At 36.6% G+C, this 22,787-nt stretch overlaps 1 protein-coding gene and 1 long non-coding RNA gene across 2 annotated transcripts; both read right to left on the reverse strand.

Moving 5' to 3' along the window:
• Positions 1 to 8,678: 8,678 nt before the first annotated feature.
• LOC147565166 (uncharacterized) lies at positions 8,679 to 10,979 on the reverse strand. Its single transcript, XM_086666554.1, has 5 exons — positions 10,678 to 10,979; positions 10,389 to 10,463; positions 10,210 to 10,292; positions 9,470 to 9,669; positions 8,679 to 8,936 (listed from the first exon to the last, which is right to left on the reverse strand). Exons 1-5 carry the CDS (start codon positions 10,869 to 10,871, stop codon positions 8,862 to 8,864), a joined length of 627 nt encoding a protein of 208 aa, XP_086522680.1. The 5' UTR covers positions 10,872 to 10,979; the 3' UTR covers positions 8,679 to 8,861.
• Positions 10,980 to 11,401: 422 nt separating this feature from the next.
• On the reverse strand, positions 11,402 to 15,189 carry LOC147565167 (uncharacterized). Its single transcript, XR_015230125.1, has 2 exons — positions 15,103 to 15,189; positions 11,402 to 11,887 (listed from the first exon to the last, which is right to left on the reverse strand). It is a non-coding gene; the product is annotated as an uncharacterized LOC147565167 (long non-coding RNA).
• Positions 15,190 to 22,787: the final 7,598 nt, after the last annotated feature.

Consider the following 22,787-nt stretch of genomic DNA (forward strand, 5'->3'; position numbering starts at 1 on the left):
GTTGTGTCAATAGAATCTCTTGATTAAATTGTTTAATAATGTGAATTTAATGGTCCTAGTGTCAAAAGAAAAAGTTTGACTTATGTACATTAGAGTGTAAGATTGAATTAATTGTATTCAGTAAGCCTAATTGTATTCAATAAGCCAACTAGATTGTTTTCCTCAATTTCAGTGTAATTTTTAGATAGTTTGTTTAAAAGGTCGGGCTAACTGGAAACCCGTCAGTACAGAATCTACAAATAGTGAGTCAGGTTGACCCAGATTCTTTTTCGGACTCGGGCTGAGCCTATGTTTTGATCTCAACGGGTTAGGCTCCGTCCGGCAATTTGTTACCCGTAAACATGGTAGAGAAGATTTTGAAAATATTGATTTAGCATGGCAACTGAGTTTAATAGGCTTTTACAAAAAGGAAAAAAAAAATTGTAAATTGCCATTAGCGTGGCTCGAACTTAGGTGGATTTCACATAATCTCATGTTTGTCCTCTCCTTTTTTTTGTTACAAGACATGTTTGTCGTGAAAGCTATTGATCTTTTATTGATTATATCTTATGTGTTCCGATATCCTTGTTTAATAAAAATATGAGTATATGACTACGTATGAAATCGAAGAAAAAACAGTGGTGGGGGTCCGTGCGGGCGCACGATCCGCATCCCCATCGCACGGCATTGAGTACAAATAAATCTTCAAATCATAGGCCAATCAAGGAGGATGTTATTAGACCACATTCAAAGAATATGAAGTCATATTAAACAGAAGAAAAAAAAAAATAAGAAATCTAGAATTTGAGAGACTATTTACGCCTTAATTACGTCAATTCATTTAAGTAGATCTAAAACAATCTTCCTATTCCAAGAGATATTTTATCCAAGTATTTGTTATATCAATTTCATAATTTTAAGTCCATTATTTGTTATTAGTGTCCTCAGGAGGATTCTTTATGCTCATGATCTTCAATTTGTTTAAGAAGAAAATTTGAAGTTAGATTTTATTTACGTTCAATTTGCTTGTATTATTAAGTTTGTGGGTATATTTATTAAAATTTAACTTATTTAGCTTAGACACATAAACTGGATACAATATAGAATTGTTTTAGAGAGTAACTCTATTAGGCAAATAATAAGGGTTAATTCCGTTTTGGCCCCCGATTTGTGACCAACTCGCCGTTTTGGCCCCTATAAGTGTCCGGCAGTTCGTTTTGGCCCCAATTTCCTGTTTGGCCCCAACATATTTTTGTAAGCTTCTCCATTATACCCTTATGGCAATTCTGTAAATTAAATGTATTTTCTTTCTCTTTGTCCACCTCACTAAGCAATTGCCACGTCATATTCGTCCACATAAGGTCGCCGGAAAATGTCGCCGGCGACCACCATTTTTTTTTTTTTTTTAACTTCTTCTTCTCCAACCATCTCCTTCTTCTTCTCCAACCATCTCCTTCCTTCTTCTTCTCTCTCTCTCCTTCCTCTTCTCTCTCTCTCTCCTTCTTCTTCTCTCTCTCTTCCCCTCTTCTCTCTCTCTTCCCCTCTTCTCTCTCTCTCCCCTCTTCTCTCTCTGTTAGGTTTCCGGCGAAGGGAAACCCTTCGCCGGAAACCGTCTGGATCTGGGGAAAACCCCAGATCCAGGGTTCCTCTTCGTCTGGAAATTTCCAGACGAAGAGGCGTCTGGATCTGGGGTTTTCCCCAGATCCAGACGGTTTCCGGCGAAGGGTTTCCCTTCGCCGGAAGCCTAACAGAGAGAAGAGGGGGAGAGAAAGAGAAGAGGGGAAGAGAGAGAGAAGAAGAAGGAGAGAGAGAAGAAGAAGGAGAGAGAGAAGAAGAAGGAGAGAGAGAGAAGAAGAAGGAGAGAGAGAGAGAAGAGGAAGGAGAGAGAGAGAAGAAGAAGGAAGGAGATGGTTGGAGAAGAAGAAGGAGATGGTTGAAGAAGAAGAAGGAGATGGTTGGAGAAGAAGAAGTTAAAAAAAAAAAAAAAATGGTGGTCGCCGGAAATGATGTCGCCGGCGACATTTTCCGGCGACCTTATGTGGACGAATATGACGTGGCAATTGCTTAGTGAGGTGGACAAAGAGAAAGAAAATATATTTAATTTACAGAATTGCCATAAGGGTATAATGGAGAAGCTTACAAAAATATGTTGGGGCCAAACAGGAAATTGGAGCCAAAACGAACTGCCGGACACTTATAGGGGCCAAAACGGCGAGTTGGTCACAAATCGGGGGCCAAAACGGAATTAACCCAAATAATAAAGTATACAACACAAATAAATGTTTATAGATTATAATTAAATTTCAAAATTAATTCTTTAAAATATAGTAGACCATTTTGACTCATGTTGAATCATTTTGTAAACGTGTTGATACAAGACCTTCCACTACCAGAACTCAGACCACCCACGCGGTAATTGATCTCATGTTTCACATGGGCGGCCATATTTATGTGTACTATCTTTTTTGTTTTTTTGTTAAAAGATTTATTTATTTGTACTATATATTGGATACAAAATTAGTTTCAACAACAAAAAAAATTCTATTGGATACAAAATGAAACATAGACGGTCATGAAGGTGGGTCCAATCATTCTCTTATTTTTTTTAAGTGTCATCAATTAATACATAAAAAACTTAGTACAATATTTATGACTAATTACAAATGAAATAACCTCTTAACAAAAAAAAAAAAATTACAAATGAAATAACAATTCAAATAGAATTACTAATACGAATCTTTACCCATTTAATGAATGTTTGCTAATTCATTTCCGTTGTGAGGGATATGAGATAAAATGATGCCTTGAAATTGTAGGAGAAATTTCTTAATCGGTGTACCATAGATGTTTGGTTACCAGTTTATCATTTTGTTCGGGTGGTTGAGATAATTGACGATTGCCATATTATTTCCCTGTAAAGATGACTAGTCCACCAAATAGGCACCTCATTTACAAAGTAACTCACTTTTACAAAGTTCCGTCATTCAATTTCAACCGGTGCCTTTTTACTTTACTTATTTACTCTCATTTAAAAAAATATTCACTTCTTTGTCCTTCCCACTTATTCCCTCTTATTGGGGAACTGTTGCCAGCAAATGATCGACCGACTATCTACCGACGATCTTATTTTTAAAAAATATTTTGTTCTTCTTCCTTCTCCCTCCTCCTTCCACCACCATCACCCCCTCCAACCACCATCTAGTTCTAGATCTTTGCTTCTCTCTTCATCTCCCCCTTTCTTTTTCTCTCTAAAAAAACCAACACATTTCAGATCTATTAGAGAAAACGAAGACGAAGAGGAATTCCTCCTTTATCTTTGCAACAAAGCAGCATATTTGTTGCCATGTTGCAGGAATGAAGACGAAAAGGAGATACTTTTTCGTCTTCATATTTCCCAACAAATCTCATATTGTTGGATTTTTTAGAGAGAGAGATGACCGAAGGAAAGAGAGAGATGGTGGCTGACGGGTGGTGACTGAAGGGGGAGTGGAAAGAAAAAAAAAGAAAAATATGCAAGTTGGGTTGCTGACATGTGGTATGTTGGCCCCTTTTCTCTCGCGAAAAAAAGAGAGAGAATGATAGGGAAGTGAATACTTGTGCAATTAAGTTCAACAAACAAAAGGATAATGCTACTCAGACTCCCAAAGTACATACAAAGTCAAGAATGTAAGCATTTTGAGGGTGTAGGTTTTATTCACCTTTACCAAAATAAAAGTTATTTACAAATCTTTAACCAAATAGTGCCTACTTTCTTGACTTTGTCTGTACTTTGGGAGTCTGAGCAGCATTATCCAAAAAAAAAAGAATACTTGTGCAATTAAGGAAAAAAAAGGAAAAACCAAGGAAACTGTTAAAATTGATTGACTGGAGAAACTTGTAAAAAGAGTCTATTTTAAAAACTAATCATCTTTAGAAAGCTATTTTGGTGAATTGGTCATGTTTAGGGAGCTAAAATAAAATTAACCAGCCAAAATTCACCTTGTGTTCTTTTTATAATTGTGGTACTTCTGTTTACACCCAACTACCCAAGTCTTCATCAAAACAGATAAGAGTTGTTTGATTTAGTTTTTGTTAAAAATTACTCCATTTATTTGGTGACGGAAAATATTAGTTTCCATTGATAAAAATAAACTGGTTCAACAAAAAAAATGAAATTGATAAAAATAAAGATATTTTATAATTTTCTGTAATTTAGATGGTTATATAGTCTATCGCCCCCTTTGACTATATACCGACATGAGTAATTTCCTCGATAATTTGCTTAGGGCGTGTCTGATATCTCATATTTTCATGAAAATAAAAGAATTTTTATGGAAATAGGTATTTTCACCGTTTGATACGAAACATATTCCATGACTTTAATTCCCTGGAGAATCCATGTCCACGAAATAGTCCACTTTTAATTCCTTACTCCCCCCTAAGAATTATTTTCGTGGAAAGTCAAAAATCAAAATAAAAATATTTTAATATATTCAGATATTTGAAACCTACATATTTATCTCCATATATGTTCAAAATGACATTTTTACCCATAAAATTAGTCAAATAACTTTTACTTATATTTTGGGCAAATGACATTTTTGTCCTTCTTACTAAATGACATGTTTACCAAGTTGTCAAAATGACATTTTGACATTATATAGCGACAATTACATTTTTACCCTTTTATAATATCAAATTGACATTTTACCCTTATGTTGTCAAAATGGCGTTTTTATCCTCATATAATATCAAAATGACATTTTTACCCTTATGTGATATGGATGAAAATTTTTGCATTTATCTTGTAAAAATGGTATATCTATACTCTTATATTAAAATGACAAATTTACCCTTTTATATTAGTAAAATCTTTCTTTTATCAATATATATACGTTGTCAAATTTACATTTTTATCTTATTTTATTAAGGGTTATTTCCCAAATGACCCCCAACTTTGTGACCATCTTCCTGCCTGGCCCCCTACTTAAGCAATAATTCCCGTATGGCCCCATTTTCCCGTTATCTTTAACATTCCGTTACTCTCTCTCCTCCATCACATTTTCTCTCTCTGCCACATCATCTTAGCACGACACATCATCATCTTCTCCGGCAGGGGTCGCTGGCCGGCGACCTTCAAAATTTTTTTTTCTCTCTCTCTTTTAAAATTTTTTTTTAAAAAATTCTCTCCTCTCTCTAAACTCCGGCGAAGGAAAACCCCCTTCGCCGGAGGGTCTGTTCATCACGAACAGACCCAGATCAGGGTCTGTTCGTGATGAACAAACCTCATCACGAACAGACCAGATCATGGTCTGTTCGTGATGAACAGACCCTCCGGCGAAGGGAAACCCCCTTCGCCGGAGTTCAGAGAAAGAAAATGTGATGGAAGAGAGAGAGTAACGGAATGTTAAAGATAACGAAAAATGGGTCATACGGAAATTATTGTTAAAGTAGGAGGGCAGGCAGGAAGCTGGTCACAAAGTTCGGGGCCATTTGGGAAATAATCTTTTTATTAACAACTTGACATTCTTACTATTAAGTTAGCAAAGTGACACAAGGTTAAATCATTTTACAACATAGGGGTAAAAATATAATTTTGACAACATAAGGGTAAAAATGTAATTTTGACAACATAAGGATGAAAATGTAATTTTGGCTACATAAGGGTAAAAATGTCATTTTGACTACATAAAGAGTAAACAAAAACTCAGAATTGAATATTATATTCGTAGAAGTTAGTTGTCAACCAAATAACAAAGTTCGTAATTCTACGGAATAATAAATGACGACCAAACGAAAAAACTCTTATTTCCACGGAATAAATTCCGTGGAAAACTATCCATGAAACTCTTTTATTTCCGTGAAATTATTTCTTTGATATCAAACACAACCTTAGTCATATTGTTTCCTAAGAAATAATTTATTCGTGACAATCTGTGCCATTATTCATTTATTTGTCCTTAAGGCTGAAGGTGCATATTGGAACAATATCATCTTATTTTCAGTACATATTCTTCTAGATAATGTATGACTATATGTAAATATAATAATGAAAGAATCATATCTTCATGAATCACAATCTTAGAAACAAGACAAACATCAAGATGTGATTATTTAAAATAAAAAACTACTTATAAATTTTGATATTCAAACTAATTGAGGTGATCAAGATGTGATTATTATGTTCAACAAAAAAAAAAGTGATTATTAAAAGCTTTTAAATATAAAAATCTTTCTTCACAAGGAATACAAAAATAAAATGAACAGACTGTTAAATCTGTGTAGAATGGCTGAACCTGTAGGATAGGTGTACGGTGTACCTGACTCGGTTCGCCTTCCACTATCATTATCCTTGTACAAATTGAATTCAGTGTTATCATGAACGTTCAATTTGTGACACAACTCGAGAAACCGTTTCCTTGAGAAATAATCTGTACCAATAGTAATTTTGGACGGGCGCGTTTATTTGCGTCTCAAGAACTATTGGGGACAGATATAACGTGGCGTAGTCAACAGAGCCGTGGCTGGGGGGGGGGGGGGTCCGCCCTGGCCCCCCACCCCAGCGGGGCCCATTTATTCTGAAGGTCCACTTATTCTGAAGGTCTTTCTTATTATATATTCGTCGCAGCATATAACATATCGTGAACACCTAGTTAGCTCTACTAGTACTAGTCATGGGCTTTCAAGGACATCACCTAGGTTCAAGTCCCATTGTCTTCAACTTTCCTTGTTTCTTTCCTCTCAATTTTTAATCGAGAGTACAATTGCTAAATGGGCCTCTCTTTTTGCTCAATTATACTTTTACTTATAATTTTATTATGGGTTATTTCCCTAATGGCCCCCTACTTTGTGACCAGCTTCCTGCCTGGCCCCCTACTTTACGAGAAATACCCATATGGCCCCCTTCCGTTATAACACCGTTACTCTCTCTCTTCCATTTCTTTTCTCTCTCCTCCAACATGTTTTCTCTCTCTGCCACCTCGTTAAAACCAGGCAACTCATCATCTTCTCCGGGAAGGTCGCCGGCCGACCAATTTTCCGGCCGGCGACCTTTAAACCTAAAAAAAAAAAAAAAAAATTATTTCATCTCTTCTCTCTCTCAAAAAAAAAAATTTTTTTTTTTTTTTTTGACTTCCTCTCTCTCTCTCTCTAAACTCCGGCGAAGGGGGTTACCCTTCGCCGGAGTTCGGGAGACCTTAAAGGTCTGCCGGAACAGACCTTCATGGTCTGTTCGAGCAGACCATGAAGGTCTGCTCGGGCAGACCTTAAAGGTCTCCCGAACTCCGGCGAAGGGTAACCCCCCTTCGCCGGAGTTTAGAGAGAGAGAGGAAGTCAAAAAAAAAAAAAAACTTTTTTTTTTTGAGAGAGAGGAGAGATGAAATAAAAAAATAATTTTTTTTTTTTTTTAGGTTTGGAGGTCGCCGGCCGGAAAATTGGTCGGCCGGCGACCTTCCCGGAGAAGATGATGAGTTGGCTGGTTTTAACGAGGTGGCAGAGAGAGAAAACATGTTGGAGGAGAGAGAAAAGAAATGGAAGAGAGAGAGAGTAACGGTGTTATAACGGAAGGGGGCCATATGGGTATTTCTCGTAAAGTAGGGGGCCAGGCAGGAAGCTGGTCACAAAGTAGGGGGCCATTAGGGAAATAACCCTTTTATTATTTTACTTATAATTTTATTATTTTGAGTGCATTTCTTTCATTTTTTGAGGTTTTTAAAAAAATATATAAATCTAGGTGTTTTTTTTTTTAAATCCAACAATATATAAATACATATGAGATAATCATGATGTAAAAGATACCATATTCAAAAAATTCTACGAAAAAATTATTAGTTTTTTTATCATTTTGTTCGTAATTTTTTTATTGTAAAAAAGACCGAAAATCAAATTTCGCCCAGGGCCCTCAAATTGTCAGCCTCTCTGGTAGTCAAGAGTGGTTTCTGAATGCAGATGTTATGTGTCCCAAATAATTTCTTCAGCAGCTTTATAAGCGTCCTGAATAGTAATTTTCTGTTAATAAAAAAAAATGCTAGATTCTATTTTCGAGCTACATCAAATTGAGATTTTCTACTATCTATAATCATACAAATTTCACATTCCAGTTGCATATGGATTGTCGAGAAAGTAGAATTTCATTAAATAGTACCATAACCAATGAAGACTTAAATTCCTTTCGTATATTGAACAATGTCAGCTAATTAAAGTTTATAACAAAAAAACAACATTAACAATAATTTCATTCCTTCAGTACTCCTTACCAAATACCATCCATATCCATCACTCAAAAAAATGTACTTTTCAAGCCATTTCAGTAATCAGTATGACTCACATGTCAAATATATTATGGGGAAGATAAGACAAATTAGCTATTAAGGATTTATATTAAAAACCAAGAGATGTCAAATATATTTTTTAATGGGGAGGTTGTTTTGTGTTTTCATAATTTTTTGTTTTCTTATAATTAATTTTTGTGACCTTCGTTGTCATTGATTTTGTAAGTTATAATATTAAATGCGATATATATCAATAGAGCCCGTAGTTGACGTGTATATCTTGCATATCATTTCTTTTAGAGCTGTGATTTAATGAGTTAGACTTATGCGGATCGTTTGACTGAGCATTTGAAGGTATAATCGTACGTAACTTTAGTTGTACGAAATCTTTCTTATTAAAAATTATGAAAATCTATTATTTCAAAATAAAAATACTAAATAAAATTGAAATCAATAAAAATGAATCACAATCTTAGAAACAAATGAGGATCATGTAATTTGGATTTTCCATCTTTAAAAAAAATTAATGAAATCAAAGAGAAGCAAATGCCTAATTACTTATATTCACAGTTAAGAAGGATGATTTTCTTGGATTGACTAGTCAAAATAGATTGACTAAGTAATTGGAAATTACTAGGTTGCTGCTTTTGTAACTCCATTTATTTGGGCTTCCACATCCTTCACCACTTCTTCCTCTACTTCTTGTAGCTGCATATAAATAAACAAATCACCACAAAAAATTAATTACCTCACTAATTACTTTTATAATCTAAATTGCTAGTTAATCAAATATTTTGACACACTTATGAGGCTAGGCGGCTATTAATTAGTGGTACCCAAATTCTTTAATTAAATCAATTAATTTCAATCTACAAATTGCTATATGGAGTATATATTATTTTATCCCATCTTGGACTTGTTCAACTTTTTTTTGTTGTTAAGATACTTGTTCAACGTTGTTCGATACAAATTAATTTTTTTTTAAAAGAGATAGACAAAAACTTCAAACAAATCAATTATTAATTAATTGAGCAACTTGCAAGAAATAATAATTTCTTAAACCTATATATGACTAATACAAAGTTAATTTGATGTACATTTACCATTTTTAATTAATTAATGTTTGTTCGGTAAAAAAGCATAATTAACCAGTCAATATTTATTTGGAGCAAGTGATTAGAATGAGATTAAAAAGTATTATAATTAATACAAGTGATTAATTAAATAATTAGAGTAATGACCTTATGGATGAACTCATCTGCTAGGTGAGCATCTTTGGAGGCTTCTTTAGCTATATCTTCAATGCATGTGACAGCACTTTTAAGGTTACCTTCAGGAAGCTGATCAGCCACCTGCTCCGCCACCTTCTCCACTTCGTCAGCCACCATTTCTATTACCTCAGCCACCGTATCGATTGTCTCTACCACCATGTCTACTTCCTCTGCAGAATAATACTTTCTAAATTAATTAATTCGATCAAATAACTACTCTACTCTACAGAGGCGGAGTCAGGAATTAACCTACTACAGGAGCTAAGGTTAAAATGAATGATATTCCAACCCTAACCAATTGACAATGAGTAAAGAAAACTTGAAATATTTTATCTTATAATATTACTACAACATTTTCTCGTGTGGAACTACTCTCACAAGGCAAGTTTTCTACCATGTCCCCTAACCCCGAGTGGACATGATAAGCATTAACTTATTTATTTATTTAGTAAATAAGTTTTCTACTGCGCCTTTGATTGTCTTAGTTTCGAGATTTCTTAAGTCGAAATAGAAAACAATTGAAGACTTATGACATTCGTATGATCCTATTGATATATATGAATATGCATGCATGACATCAATTTGGAACTTTAGGTTTACTATATGTCACAAGCTTTTGCCCTAAATTTTCAAGGGAACGTTTACATGAATATGCATGCATGAAATTAGTTTCTAAGAATAATTATGTATTAAACCTTAATCAAGCTTACTCTTTAGTAGAAGTAATGGAGCTCCTTTGTGCTTCCACATAGGTAAGATTATAGATAATACTATTCCTAATATCCAGCTTTTCCTGTTTAAATATGATTAATCGGAATTTAGTTCATCATGAAGAAGTATTGAATGAATAATTAAAACCCAATTAGAGGTAAGATTAGCAGATAATTACCAACTACTAGATGAAGGAGGTGGTGTTGAAGGGATGGGAACTCCTGGTAAAGTACTTGCATTTACAATTGTATTTCTACAAAAAAGAGAACACATTTAATTAAGTTGTTAATTGTATTAATTAAGACTAATTCAAAACTAGAAAAATTCGAATAAAGAATTAACAAAAACTTGGAATTATGAACTAACTACTACTCTACTAGTTATTATACCAATTAGAGATGAATAATTGAGGAAAAATTGCAAGAAACTAAGACAAGCTATAACAAGAAGAAGATGAATAATAGTACTTGAATCGACAAGAGGCTGGTCCATTGATGAAATGGATAGATAATCCTTGTAGACGATGATCAAAAATGGTAGATGTAGTTGTAGGTTGGGATTTTATCATCACCATGGGACGACGAACACGAGTAAGATCATGAAGAGAAAGGGTAGTCATATTATTGTTAATCTTCATTAAATTGTAATAAGAAATAGCCATTGTTCTTGTTATTGTTGCAGAGATGGTAGGAATTGGAAAATCTTCACTCTATATAATAAAAAAAAATAGTAATGTATGTCATAAAATTTTGAGGTAAATTCAGCTATCAAGATTGTATGAAATCAGTCATATATATATAAAGTGGTCATATGTAAGTGGCAAGTGGTAGTAATAATGTATTATTATTAGGGAAGATGAACATGAAATCCTCATGGTCTGCTAGATGGAGCAGGTTAGTCAATTTCCTACTTTTTCAAAAATGTACTGCTGTTAGAATTTTTCTTGGTAATCATCTGTTTCCCTCTTCCCAGGAAGGTATACAACATAGACAATTCTGACGAGCAATTCCATCAAGCGCGTCTATTAACCACGTATTGACGGCGTGCGTATAATAGCATATTAAATGGACAAACATATTATACGAAGGTTTAATTCGTCGTATAGTGTTTATTGTTCTGTCTGTTAACATTTGTCGTACTCTTCACTATAAGTACCACCCATATGGGCCTAACATTCTTGCACAAATAAAATAATAACAACAATGATCTTGTGTTCCATTAAAAGATTAATTAAGAGAACAAGAACACAAAACTTGAAAGACTATCTCAATATCTTTTTCTTCATTCAAGCCCTAGAATGAAAAAGTAATACGAATCCAAGCAAAATTATAGCTACCCTGGAAACAATAATACATCCCTTGAGAGAGTTTTTTGTAAAAAAATAAAAAGCCCTAATAAACTATATAATATAGAATTAGCATTTTTAGGTCTTCATCAAATTCTGATTACCCAATGCTCTACTTTGGGCCATTTGGGTGGAGAGCTTTCCCTACTACCACAGATTACAAGGAGCTCACAACCTCATCATCGCAGTTAGAGCCGTTACTATGGGAACTCTTCTCGCACTTCGGAAAACTCTTATGCCTTCCATGGAGTTAGCTTCCTCAGTAGTTTTTTCTTTGTCAAGCATCTGTATCTGTCGTCATCTCGGCCTCTTAAATGAAACTTTGCCTGCCTCTAGAAAAATATAGAGAAATATGAATATATTGCCGATCGACAATACTCGAAAGTAAAACAAGAAAGGTAAATGCCACACCTTGCAAAGAAATAAGCCAACATGAAGCTTAACCTAGAAAAGAGAAGTCGAGTTTAAGCTATTAATGCTGAGGTTCAAGATAAAATTAGTCTAGCTCGGGTGATGAATACATTTGTTGTTAATCTATTTCCCTTGTCAGACTTGTGAAGCATTTTTATCCTCTGAGAGTCTATTTTCATCGTAAAAATGTAACAAGTTCATGTCTTCAGGAAAATATAACCCAATACCCATATAAACAACGACTGTGGACTATTACAAATGCCAAAAAGTGTAAATAACCGTCTATGCAGATTATAATGTCTAACCATAGTTCTTTTTATGGCTCATGAGTATGCTATACAATAAAATTCTACTTTTACACCTTTACATATAAATTTGACTTACAATAAAATAATCTGAACCGAAATCGATAAGATTAATTGAATGAGCCAACTCAACTACCCTTATAATTTTGACATAAACCAACCTGTCCTAAACCAAGTGTACAGCACAATTGCACGAGTAGCATCTCTCCAAAAGAAAACCCACATTGTAAACCTCGTACTCTACGCTATAAGAACCAGTTAGATACACCACAGTTTATGGCCAGTTGGCCATAATTAGATTTCAGCTCCACAACAAGTCTTGTCAGCCCAATTCCTACTCGACACAACTCATTTTATGGCCAACAGCCAAGGCATGTGCCCGTGGTCCAGGTCGTAGCCATATTATTTGTTTTTCCACGGCATCACCCATTTATGGGCATTGCCAGCATTACTGACACATGCCAGATGCCACACAACAGGTGTTGGTGCGACGATGATGTGAAACTCAAGCTCTGCACATTAATTTAATCATTTTTCTTATGAGAAAATCTAGGGCAGTTTCCGTCAAAACTGATTCCGAATCCTTTACGATAAAACAATGATCAATATCAATCCAAAATCAATAAACTAATCCAAATTAGTTAAATTGGATGGAAAAGATTTTCATAAATGAAAGCAACGAGTGAGGAAAACCTAAAGTAATAACTACTCCAACCACGCAATGTATTATAATGGCTCTTCAGTTTAGTTATTACTCTAACTTGACCAAGCTCCACTATGTGAAGTGCTATAGCATCATTGATCTAATTAAGCGCAAGAATTGGAAAAGCAAACCATTCCATACTTGTTATTTTACTAACACTTAGAGCAATTAGAAGAACTACCTACCTTCAAATACACTTATAGAGGTAAATATGTACAAGGATAATTCATGGAAACAAATATTCATCTCTCATTTTGCCACAAAAATTTGAAATTCCTCATCAATAAAAAAAAAAGACAAATGAAGTATGAGAGAAAGATCTCAAACGATTGTTGTAATGGGTTAAGAAAAACTAGAGGCTTAAACTCATGATAGGTGTTGGAGTTATGACTTGTGTACATATACAAATACATATACATATACATGTACATATACGTGTGTGTGTGTGTGTGTGTTAATGTAAGAGTATTATAGTCTTCATAGATTATTTGTGTTTATCTAAAGTATGACCTTGTAAAAAACTATTAAAAAAGAGGTCTATAAGCCAAAATGTTTAGAGATTCCAAGAACATGTATCTCTTCTTTTCATTTGTAGCTCTGACACCATGTTGTAGATCTAGAGTTGAGAGGATAGTGAAGAAAAGTTGAACCTAGTCGAACTTCTTCACCAATTCCTTTCTAACTAGTTTCTTACAAGAAAATACCCTACATAAATACAAATAATCTATAAAGACTATAACACCCTCAGTCCCTCACATTAACTATATATATATATAGACACAAATTGTAACTCCAACAATAGTTATACAATGAGCTTACAACAGGCTAGCCTATGTTGAAATCATTAGGGATTAATATATTTAAAATGAACTAACTCGACTAACCTTATAATTTCAATATATACTAACCCTTTCTAAACTCACCGCATAATAAAATTGAACAAGTAGCATCTCCCAAGGAGAAATTATCCACAATTTAACCGAGACACTCTTACGTTACAATAATACACTACTTACTAATAACATAATTACGATACTATATGAATTATTAATTGATGAAAACACCTTTCTTCCGACAAATAATAATTTAGCTAGAATATTAAGAAGCGAGAGATGCCTTGGTATACTTAAATATGTTTTTCTAACATGTGCCGTAATGCCACATGTTAAGACATAAATTCTTTCTATTTCTATCTGAGAACATCGAAAACGACAATATTGATGAAAAAAGCTAGTATAACTTTACTTGTTAAAAGTAAAAAGAATTTATGTCTTAACATGTGCCTTTAAAGCACATGTTAGGAAAACCTTACTTAAATACATGCCCAAGTATTCACAGCTACGATATGTCTCATCAAATCAATATGTCATCGAATAAGGTTGGCCAAAAGGATAAATTAGGGTTTTATGTTGTTATACGTCATATATCATTATTTTCTATTGTACGATAAAATTTCTTCCTATCGTACAAAACACTTTTTTACCATAAGAATATTTCAAATTGCTAATAGTGTTAAAGTCATCACTTTCTATCGAAATTGAAAATTTATGTTTTACAAAATGGGTTTAGACACATCCTGTACGTAAGAGTATTTACAATGCATTACAACAATCATCACTGAGTTATATTTAGATTTTACCATTACTGTTCAAGTTAAAAAGATTACATTCATACTATCTCTATAGCACTTTCCACTAGAGCATCTTGGATAGTTGCCATCAAAGCCAATTTCAAATCTTTTTTAATAAAAGAGATGGGTAAGACCAAAATCAACTCAAAGCCTAATCAGCTCAAAACCCATCAAATTTTGATAAAGATATTTTGTGGAAACCAATATTCATCTACCATCCTAGCTAGGAAATTTGTAGTTCCTCAGAGAGAGAGAAAAAAAATACACAAATGTGGAAAATTTTGGTAGTAGTTCTCTAAAATTTAACATTTTCTTACTCTGCCTAGCCATTAGCCAAACCCTAACTATATCTGGACAAAGAACAGAGAAATCTAAAAAAGGTAATGGTAAAAGAAATACAAAAACAAGTAAATGCCAGGATCTGTATCTGTAAAAGATTCAATTGGATTGTAAACAAATAATGGGTAAAAAAGAAAACTGAGAGAGAAAGATTCTTACTAATATATAAGACTACTACTGCTGCATTAATGGCGGATTTCTTCTTCGCCCATCCTAGGCCTAGGGTTTGTCGATTGCAACTGGTTGTTCCAACCAAAATGCCTTATATACGAGTAGGAGGCGCCATTAACTTACAGAGGGCGCCTTTAAACATGGGCAACCATGAGCTTGTAGAATTGGGGTGTGAGGCATATAACCAACGGTGCCAATACAAAAATATTGAGGTGCTTCTAGAATTCTCTCTTACCAGTTGAGAGTTAAACTAAGAGAGTAAGAGCTGTAATTAGATTATTAAGAAAACTTTTAGGGCAGCCTCCTACTATCTTTACATTTTTTTTTCTGTTGAAAGTCCTATCTTTACATACTCAAACTTTATGCTGGTATATACTTAGTTACAAAACTAATGGTCCTTCTGATTCTGAGATTAATTCCAATATAACCTGTAGTCTTGGTCCTAAAATCTCAAATGGAACTAATAGGAGAAGATGTGTTGGCTTGATTTCATCCTGAATTTCCAAATTATGTCAACGGAAAATCTTGAATCTTGCTTGGTACTGGTTCTTCTCCATCCTTGTGATATTGCAATTGGAGATCATTCTCTTTTAAAATCAATTAAGAACAAGCACGATTATTATCGACTTCATGAGATCGAAGTGAAGAAGTAAAGCTAGGCTCAAGGATTTTGGTCAAGGAGCGCCTGGCTTATCGGGGGCGCCAATAAAAAAAATGAAACTTTGCGAGGCGCATATAAAAAGGCCGCGGCTTTGGGGAATAAAGAAAATTCTCCGGGGAATAAAGATTTTTCTTAAAACTAGTCAAATAAGATTGACTTTTTATGTTTCTTTTTATTGCTAAGGGGCTTCTAATTTTAGAAGATGCTATAAAAAAGGCTCCTCCATCTCATCACCTCTCTCTGCCACCTAACCTTCTCGCCACCTCATCATCATCTTCTCCGGGAAGGTCGCCGGCCGGCCAATTTTTCGGTCGGCGACCTTCAAACATAAAAAAAAAATCTTTTTCCTCTCTCCGCTTTCTCTCTCTAATTTTTTTTTTTTTCAAAATCACTCTTTTCTCTCTCTCTAGATCTGGTTCACCAGATCTTGTTCACCAGATCTAGATGGTCTGTGAACAGACCTTGTTGAAGGTCTGTTCGCAGGCCATTGAAGGTCTGTTCGCAGACCTTTAATGGCCTGCGAACAGACCTTCAACAAGGTCTGTTCACAGACCATCTAGATCTGGTTCACCAGATCTAGAGAGAGAGAGAGAAGAGTGATTTTGAAAAAAACAAAATTTAGAGAGAGAAAGAGGAGAGAGGAAAAAGATAATTTTTTTTTTATGTTTGAAGGTCGCCGGCCGGAAAATTGGCTGGCCGGCGACCTTCGCCGGAGAAGATGATGATGAGGTGGCGAGAAGGTTAGGTGGCAGAGAGAGGTGATGAGATGGAGGAGAACTTTCAAAAAAATGTATTTTGTATTCCCCATAAAGATTTATTCCCCGGAGAATTTTAAAAAAAATCTGGATTCCCTCGAGAATTTATTCCCCGGAGAATTTTCTTTATTTCCCAAAACCGCGGCCTATAAAAAAGATGAATTTCTAGGAGGCACCTATAGATAAAGGCACGAAGAGCAATTATATAGGCGCCTTTAGTAACACATTAAGAAGTACTTTTAAGTATTTCTTTTGGGAAGTTTTATAAGGCCTCCCCAATTTTGTTAAAAGGCCTCCCCATGAATCATTTTCACTTGCTAAATTATCACTGAGGAGAGGCCTTTTAACAAAAATGAGGGGCCCTATAAAATCTCCCATTTCTTTTTCATGCAAACACGAAAATAGGCTAATATACAAAAAATACTTGCCCTATATGCACACATAACATTTAACTACTAACTATACTAAGCTAATCTATTTAATGGCAAAATTGCATAAACAATTCTTTTAGCGAGAAACGGTTGCAATCTGACCAGTTTATGTGTGTATTGACTGATCTACCAAACCTGATTATTTCAAAGGACATATCAACTATTAGAGGGTCCAAAGATTCAAATATCCATATGGAAGATGATTCATGACGGTAATATTGGAAAAAGAATCCTAATCGATACCTCAGATCTATCAACTTTGTGGTGCAGAAGAAATAAAAACATTTTTCCACCTTTTCGGTGTCTACCAGATTTAGAGAGTCTATTCAAACCACTGGAAGACATACATCTACAAGATTTAACCACAGATTCGATCATAAACCTAGCTAACTTGCTGTTATAGGGAATAAATAGGAAAAGATTTGGTATATGTTTACTTATCTGTTGTGGGGGGTGGTGGAAAATTCGTAATGATCTTCATTTCAACCATAAATAGCATGGTTGTTGGTGGAAAACAAAAGAATAACCAAAGTACGTTCCTAAATACTCTAACCCCTATTATTTGATATTGTTGTGCAGGTTGAGGAATGGGTTCCTCCATTGCCAGGAAGCATAAAGATCAATGTTGATGGTTCATATAAACCATCGTCGGCAACTTGTGTTGCTGTAGCAAGAGATTCATCTGCAGTGACCATTGGAACCAAAACCCAAAATTCGACGCTGATTTCTACTCTTCCTAGGGAGACGCTAGGGTTTAGAATCAATCCTGATTTAGCAGACGAATTAGGGTTGAGGCCTTTTACAGGGGAGGGTGACACTAGGGTTTTTGTGGAACTCTTACCTAACGGCGAGCTCGAAACCCCGTGTATTCTCCAACATTAAATCATCGACTTGTGGGATCACACTAGAGGCACCCACGGATCGATGATATCAAAATCGATCATATAGTTAACCTAAATTGATTTTCCTACACGGTTAACTTAGTTACAACATAGTCTTCTAAAAATTATATTTTACAACTTTGTGGACTTGTATTTGTAACTCTTGTATGAAGGTTATGTATTTCTCAAAAAGAGAATATTAGAGGGTCCGTGAGGACTAAAAACTTTCAAAATGTTCAAAAACCATATTCTAAAATTGAATATTTGAGAACAAATTTTAACAGTTGTGCGAGAATTTAAACGGGTGATATACGAGAAACAAAATATATCCCCAAAAAGACCGATGGAACTACTTTATTCTTAGAGTTGGTAGACGAATCTTATCTCTAATTCTATGGTTTTATTTTATAGATTAAGCCAGACTAACAGAGATTTAAAACAAATTTTAATATTTCAAACATCTATCTATCTGTGATGAAACTTAACCACCGGCCACCGTTAAATGTAATAAGAAATGAAGTACGGATAGACAAAAATAATGCCCTAAAAAGCTAAGTTGCCTGCACAAATAAGATTCCTCAATTATAGGAACAATGAGAAACCGTGTCTAAATATTTAGTGATTTACACGTGCAATAAGGAAACACCATTAAGACATAAGGAATCTATCCACAGTTAATCTTTTCTTCATAATTTAGTTTGGCCCGTCGCTAAACGGAAAGCACTTTCCGTTACGTGAAATTCTTATAATTTCTCATATTTTATGGAGATGGTTTTCTCCAAAACGATGGATTGATATGTGTGACTTTATTGAGTAAGACATTACCATAATTTAAAATTATTTGATCGATTTTGACCTTCTTTTGGGGGATTTTTCGTATATAAAGTTAACTCTGGATCAAAAAATTTCAACAACCGAATGAAACAACTTTAGGTTTTAGATTTATTATTTTTCTCTACTTCAGTCACTAACGAAGATATCTCGGTTCATTATGCAAGTAGTTGTAGTGGCCAAAAATCGTACTAGGCCCAATTCGTCCAAATGTCGCCTAGACCCAACCTACATCGAGTAAATGTCACTTGGGCCTAGCCCACTCGTCTACTGGTTGGACACTCTCCAACTAGGAATTCGACCCATTAGAAGCCTGAAGGCTCCAAGCCTATGTGAGCGTCCATCTAGACAAACAATAAACCATTAAAAAGCAACAATACTCCAAGCACGCCTTGGTCGCCCTCAACCGAGCCTGCCGGTTACCGAGTCAACCTCAACTCCGGAGACCTCGCCACGTATTCATTTGACGAAGTCCCTCTAAAACCCCACGTCGCCTTAAGTACCGTTAGGCGATCTCAGACTACGAAGAATCTAAAGTCGAGGCGGCGTAATCGTACGATCGAGTTACTCCAGACGACAGATCGACGGCCAAGAACGAGTCTCCCTTAGGGCTTGAGGTCACCCTCGACCCCAATTATCTCGGATCTGACAGACTCCACGAGTCCATCAGTCGCCTATAAATAGAAGGAGACTCAGACTCCAAAGGCATGGAATACCAGCTAGAAAATGACTGAACACTCTTCTCTCTCTCATCTTTAGTATCTTCAGTGCTCTAGACGACGATAATCGACCTTCGAATTCCAGAAGACTTGAAGGATAATCTTCTAGGGGATCACTCTAGACGGCGATATTACATCTTCAAGCTCCATCACTCTCGAAGTCCTTCTCAAGTCCCTGTTACATCCCACTTCTTCCTTATCCGGAATCTCCGATCGAGACGACCTCTCGACCTGCTCCAAGAGATCAATCCGACCAACTATCCCGTAGAGTCGAAGCCCCGACCACTCTACGAGTCTAGCCACCCTCCGACGATACAACACGGTGACACCCTCGGCATTCAATCGTTTAAATACTTATTTTTATAGTTTGCTGACTTGACCGTCGGAGTGCCCTTGGCAAGACACCATCCCGGTGTCCCCAAGACTTCACGGTTTTACTTGTTTTTGTCTGTCTACAGGTCCAACCGAAACTTCGTCCATCTCGAGGTCTAAAGCCCAAGTTGTCGGTGGCCCATCAATCGACGATCTACTAATTGTGTGATTTTCTACCGTCCACAGTTTGGCGCCCACCGTGGGGCCCCTTCAACTAACATCTCAGACGACCTCATCAATGGAAGAAGGAATGGTAGCCTCACCAAACGATGTCTCGACCCAGATCGCCGAACTCACTGCTCAGATGAAAGAAAATGCCCAAAAATTTAAGGCCTTGGAGGAGGAGAATGCCCTGGTTCGAGCGGAAAATCAACTACTTCAAGAAAAAGTTACTGAACTCACCATGGTGTATCCAACAGGACCTAGGTTTCGAACTCCAGTCAACCCGATGCAATCCTTGGTGACCCCTGAAGCAGGAAACTCCTCTAGCCAACCAACTGTCCAGTCTGGCACCATCGGCGTCTCGATTTCGAATCCAGTGACTAATACTACGACTCCGACAACAACATTATTACCATCTTTCCAAAGCTCAGCTCGAATCAATCAACAATCGCAGTCGATGACTGCCCCTCTTTTCTCATCCTCCCTTACTCTTCCTACTTTACTACCTACTAGTGTACCCTTTAGTCTGTTGACTAACGGTCTGAACTCTGGCTTTGCAGGAACCCCCTTGGAGCAGGCGATGGCTAAAAAATTGGCGGAGATGGAGGCTCTGATCACTCGCATTCCAGGAGTCCCAACCCCCCTTAGAAAGAGTCTACCACAGAGTTATGCAGACTCCCCTTTCGTCGATGCCATCGCCTTAGTGGAGATGCCGAAGAAATTTTCATTCCCAAGTATGAGAATGTATGATGGCACCTCAGATCCAGACGACCATATTGCATCCTACAAGCAGAGGATGTTCACTGCAGCCATACCCAGGGACCTTAGAGAGGCTTGCATGTGCAAAAGCTTCGGGTCGAGCCTCATTGGTCCAGCTCTCCAGTGGTACACCAACCTGCCGAACAACTCCATCGTCTCATTTGCCCAGCTGACAGACACGTTCGTTGAACAGTTCGCGAGTAGTAAGAAGTTAGAGAAGCTCTCTGGAGACCTTTACCGACTTAGCCAGAGGCGAGGTGAACCACTTAGAGATTATGTAGGGAGGTTCAACAGAGAGAAAGTCTCGATCCCCTATTGCAACCAAGAGACGACAGTGGATGCATTTCGAAAAGGGTTACTTCCAGACAGTGAACTCTACAAAGAACTCACCAAGTTCAACTGCACCACCATGGAGGATGTCCTAGCTCGAGTTTGGATAGCAATCCGTTGGGAAGAAGACAAGTACCATCAAAATAGACACTACCCTAGCGACGAGCGGTCTCGAGAACGTCGTTTGAGACGAACAGATCATAGGTCAGATGGCAGACACTTAGAGCCCTACACTACCTCAAGGCGACCTCAAACCCGAGACGATAGAAAACCACTTGATCCAACAGGTCTAACTGCCGAACGAACCAGTTCGCATCAGAGTTCCAGACTACAACATGAACATCGAACCATCTGAGTAGTAGGGCAAGGTGGACAAACTACAAGTCGAAGATGAACTCAACATTAATAAGAGTTGGAATGCAGCACATCTAAAGTTGTACCATTTCTAAACTCTGAACTTTTTTAATTACATTTCATCTTGAATAAACTTACTGACTTAAGCATCGGAGAGTCGGTGGCTACGCCACCGACTAACCCTCTAGCTTGATTTTTTGCAGGTTAGAGCATCTTACTAAGACAAACAGACATCTCGCCAGAGGTGTATTTCTAACCTTCTAAAATTGTACCTCAAAAGTTTACACTGTCTTAAAAACTCTACTGAGTAACTTTTATACTGGATGGTCGATGGTTCCACCATCAACCTCCCCTCTTACCCAATCGCAGAGCGACTACAAACGACAGGGGGACAAGCATGGCTGGAAAACAACACCTCCATCATCCACCAACTTTAGTCGACTCTAGAGAGTCTGGAAAAGTTGATTCAACTTCTAGGCTAAAGGGCACGAAACATTCTACACCTACAATCTGGGGCAAAAAAAAAAAAAACATCAAATAACCCCTTGGGAGCACGACCTAGCTGGAACCAGACCTAAATCTTGCACTATCCTGGACTCCACACAAGGTTAATCGATGTTCATCTCGACTCCCATACTGATAACAGGAAGTATTGAATGTCTTCACCCATTATTTCTATCATTCTTTGTTGATAGAAAATTATTGATTTGTGCGTCAGAGGGCTGATGGTGTTGCTGTCGACCTTCGCTTTTGTGTGTGCAGCTCGGTCAAAGCTCGTGGACAAACAGGAGAAGCACAACCTTCACCCATCCACCGAAGCTAGCCAGCAAATAATCAACCTAAGTCCAGAAAAATAATGTTCTGCACTTAGGCTGGGGGGGACAAATGGTGCCTAAAATGCGAGCTCGAATTCCCTCAAAGCTAAATGGAGACTAGAGCTATCAACCTTAAAACTTCAGACGAAGAACATAAGACTTCAACGAAAAACAAAAAATTTCTAGAAGCTTACTGTCGCTTCGACGAAGTAGCAAGGTTCACGCTCGAGCTCCAACTGGCCTAACAGGGGACAGATAATACCATGAAATGCAAGCTTAAACTTCCAACATAGCCACACAGAAGACTAGAGCTATCGACCTCATACTTCAGATGAAGAACATAAGACTTCGACGAAAAAACAAAAATTCTAAGAAGCTTACTGTCACTTCAAACGAAGCAACGAGGTTCACGCTCGAACTTCAATCGGCTTTAAAGGGAGCACTACAATACTACATACCTTTTTGTACCCCCCCACATGATCCACACAAGGCGCCATTAATCTCCCTTCCTCTAATACTCTTTTACAACTCTTTCTACACATTGTAGCGGGTCGAGACGTCTCCGAGACTCCACCCGGCCTATGGAAGGTTCGAGATAGACAC

Source organism: Eschscholzia californica, unplaced genomic scaffold, assembly GCF_041429995.1.
Source record: "Eschscholzia californica isolate CP2 unplaced genomic scaffold, dmEscCali1.0.p SCAF_1, whole genome shotgun sequence".
Lineage (NCBI taxonomy): Eukaryota > Viridiplantae > Streptophyta > Magnoliopsida > Ranunculales > Papaveraceae > Eschscholzia > Eschscholzia californica.

Excerpts from the sequence above, each read along its gene's own strand:
- LOC147565166 (XM_086666554.1), bottom strand. The coding sequence starts at position 10,871 with ATGGCTATTTCTTATTACAATTTAATGAAGATTAACAATAATATGACT. Across the intron at positions 10,464-10,677 it reads CCAGCCTCTTGTCGATTCAA|AAATACAATTGTAAATGCAA; the intron begins GTACTATTATTC and ends TCTTTTTTGTAG. Across the intron at positions 10,293-10,388 it reads CCTCCTTCATCTAGTAGTTG|GAAAAGCTGGATATTAGGAA; the intron begins GTAATTATCTGC and ends ATATTTAAACAG.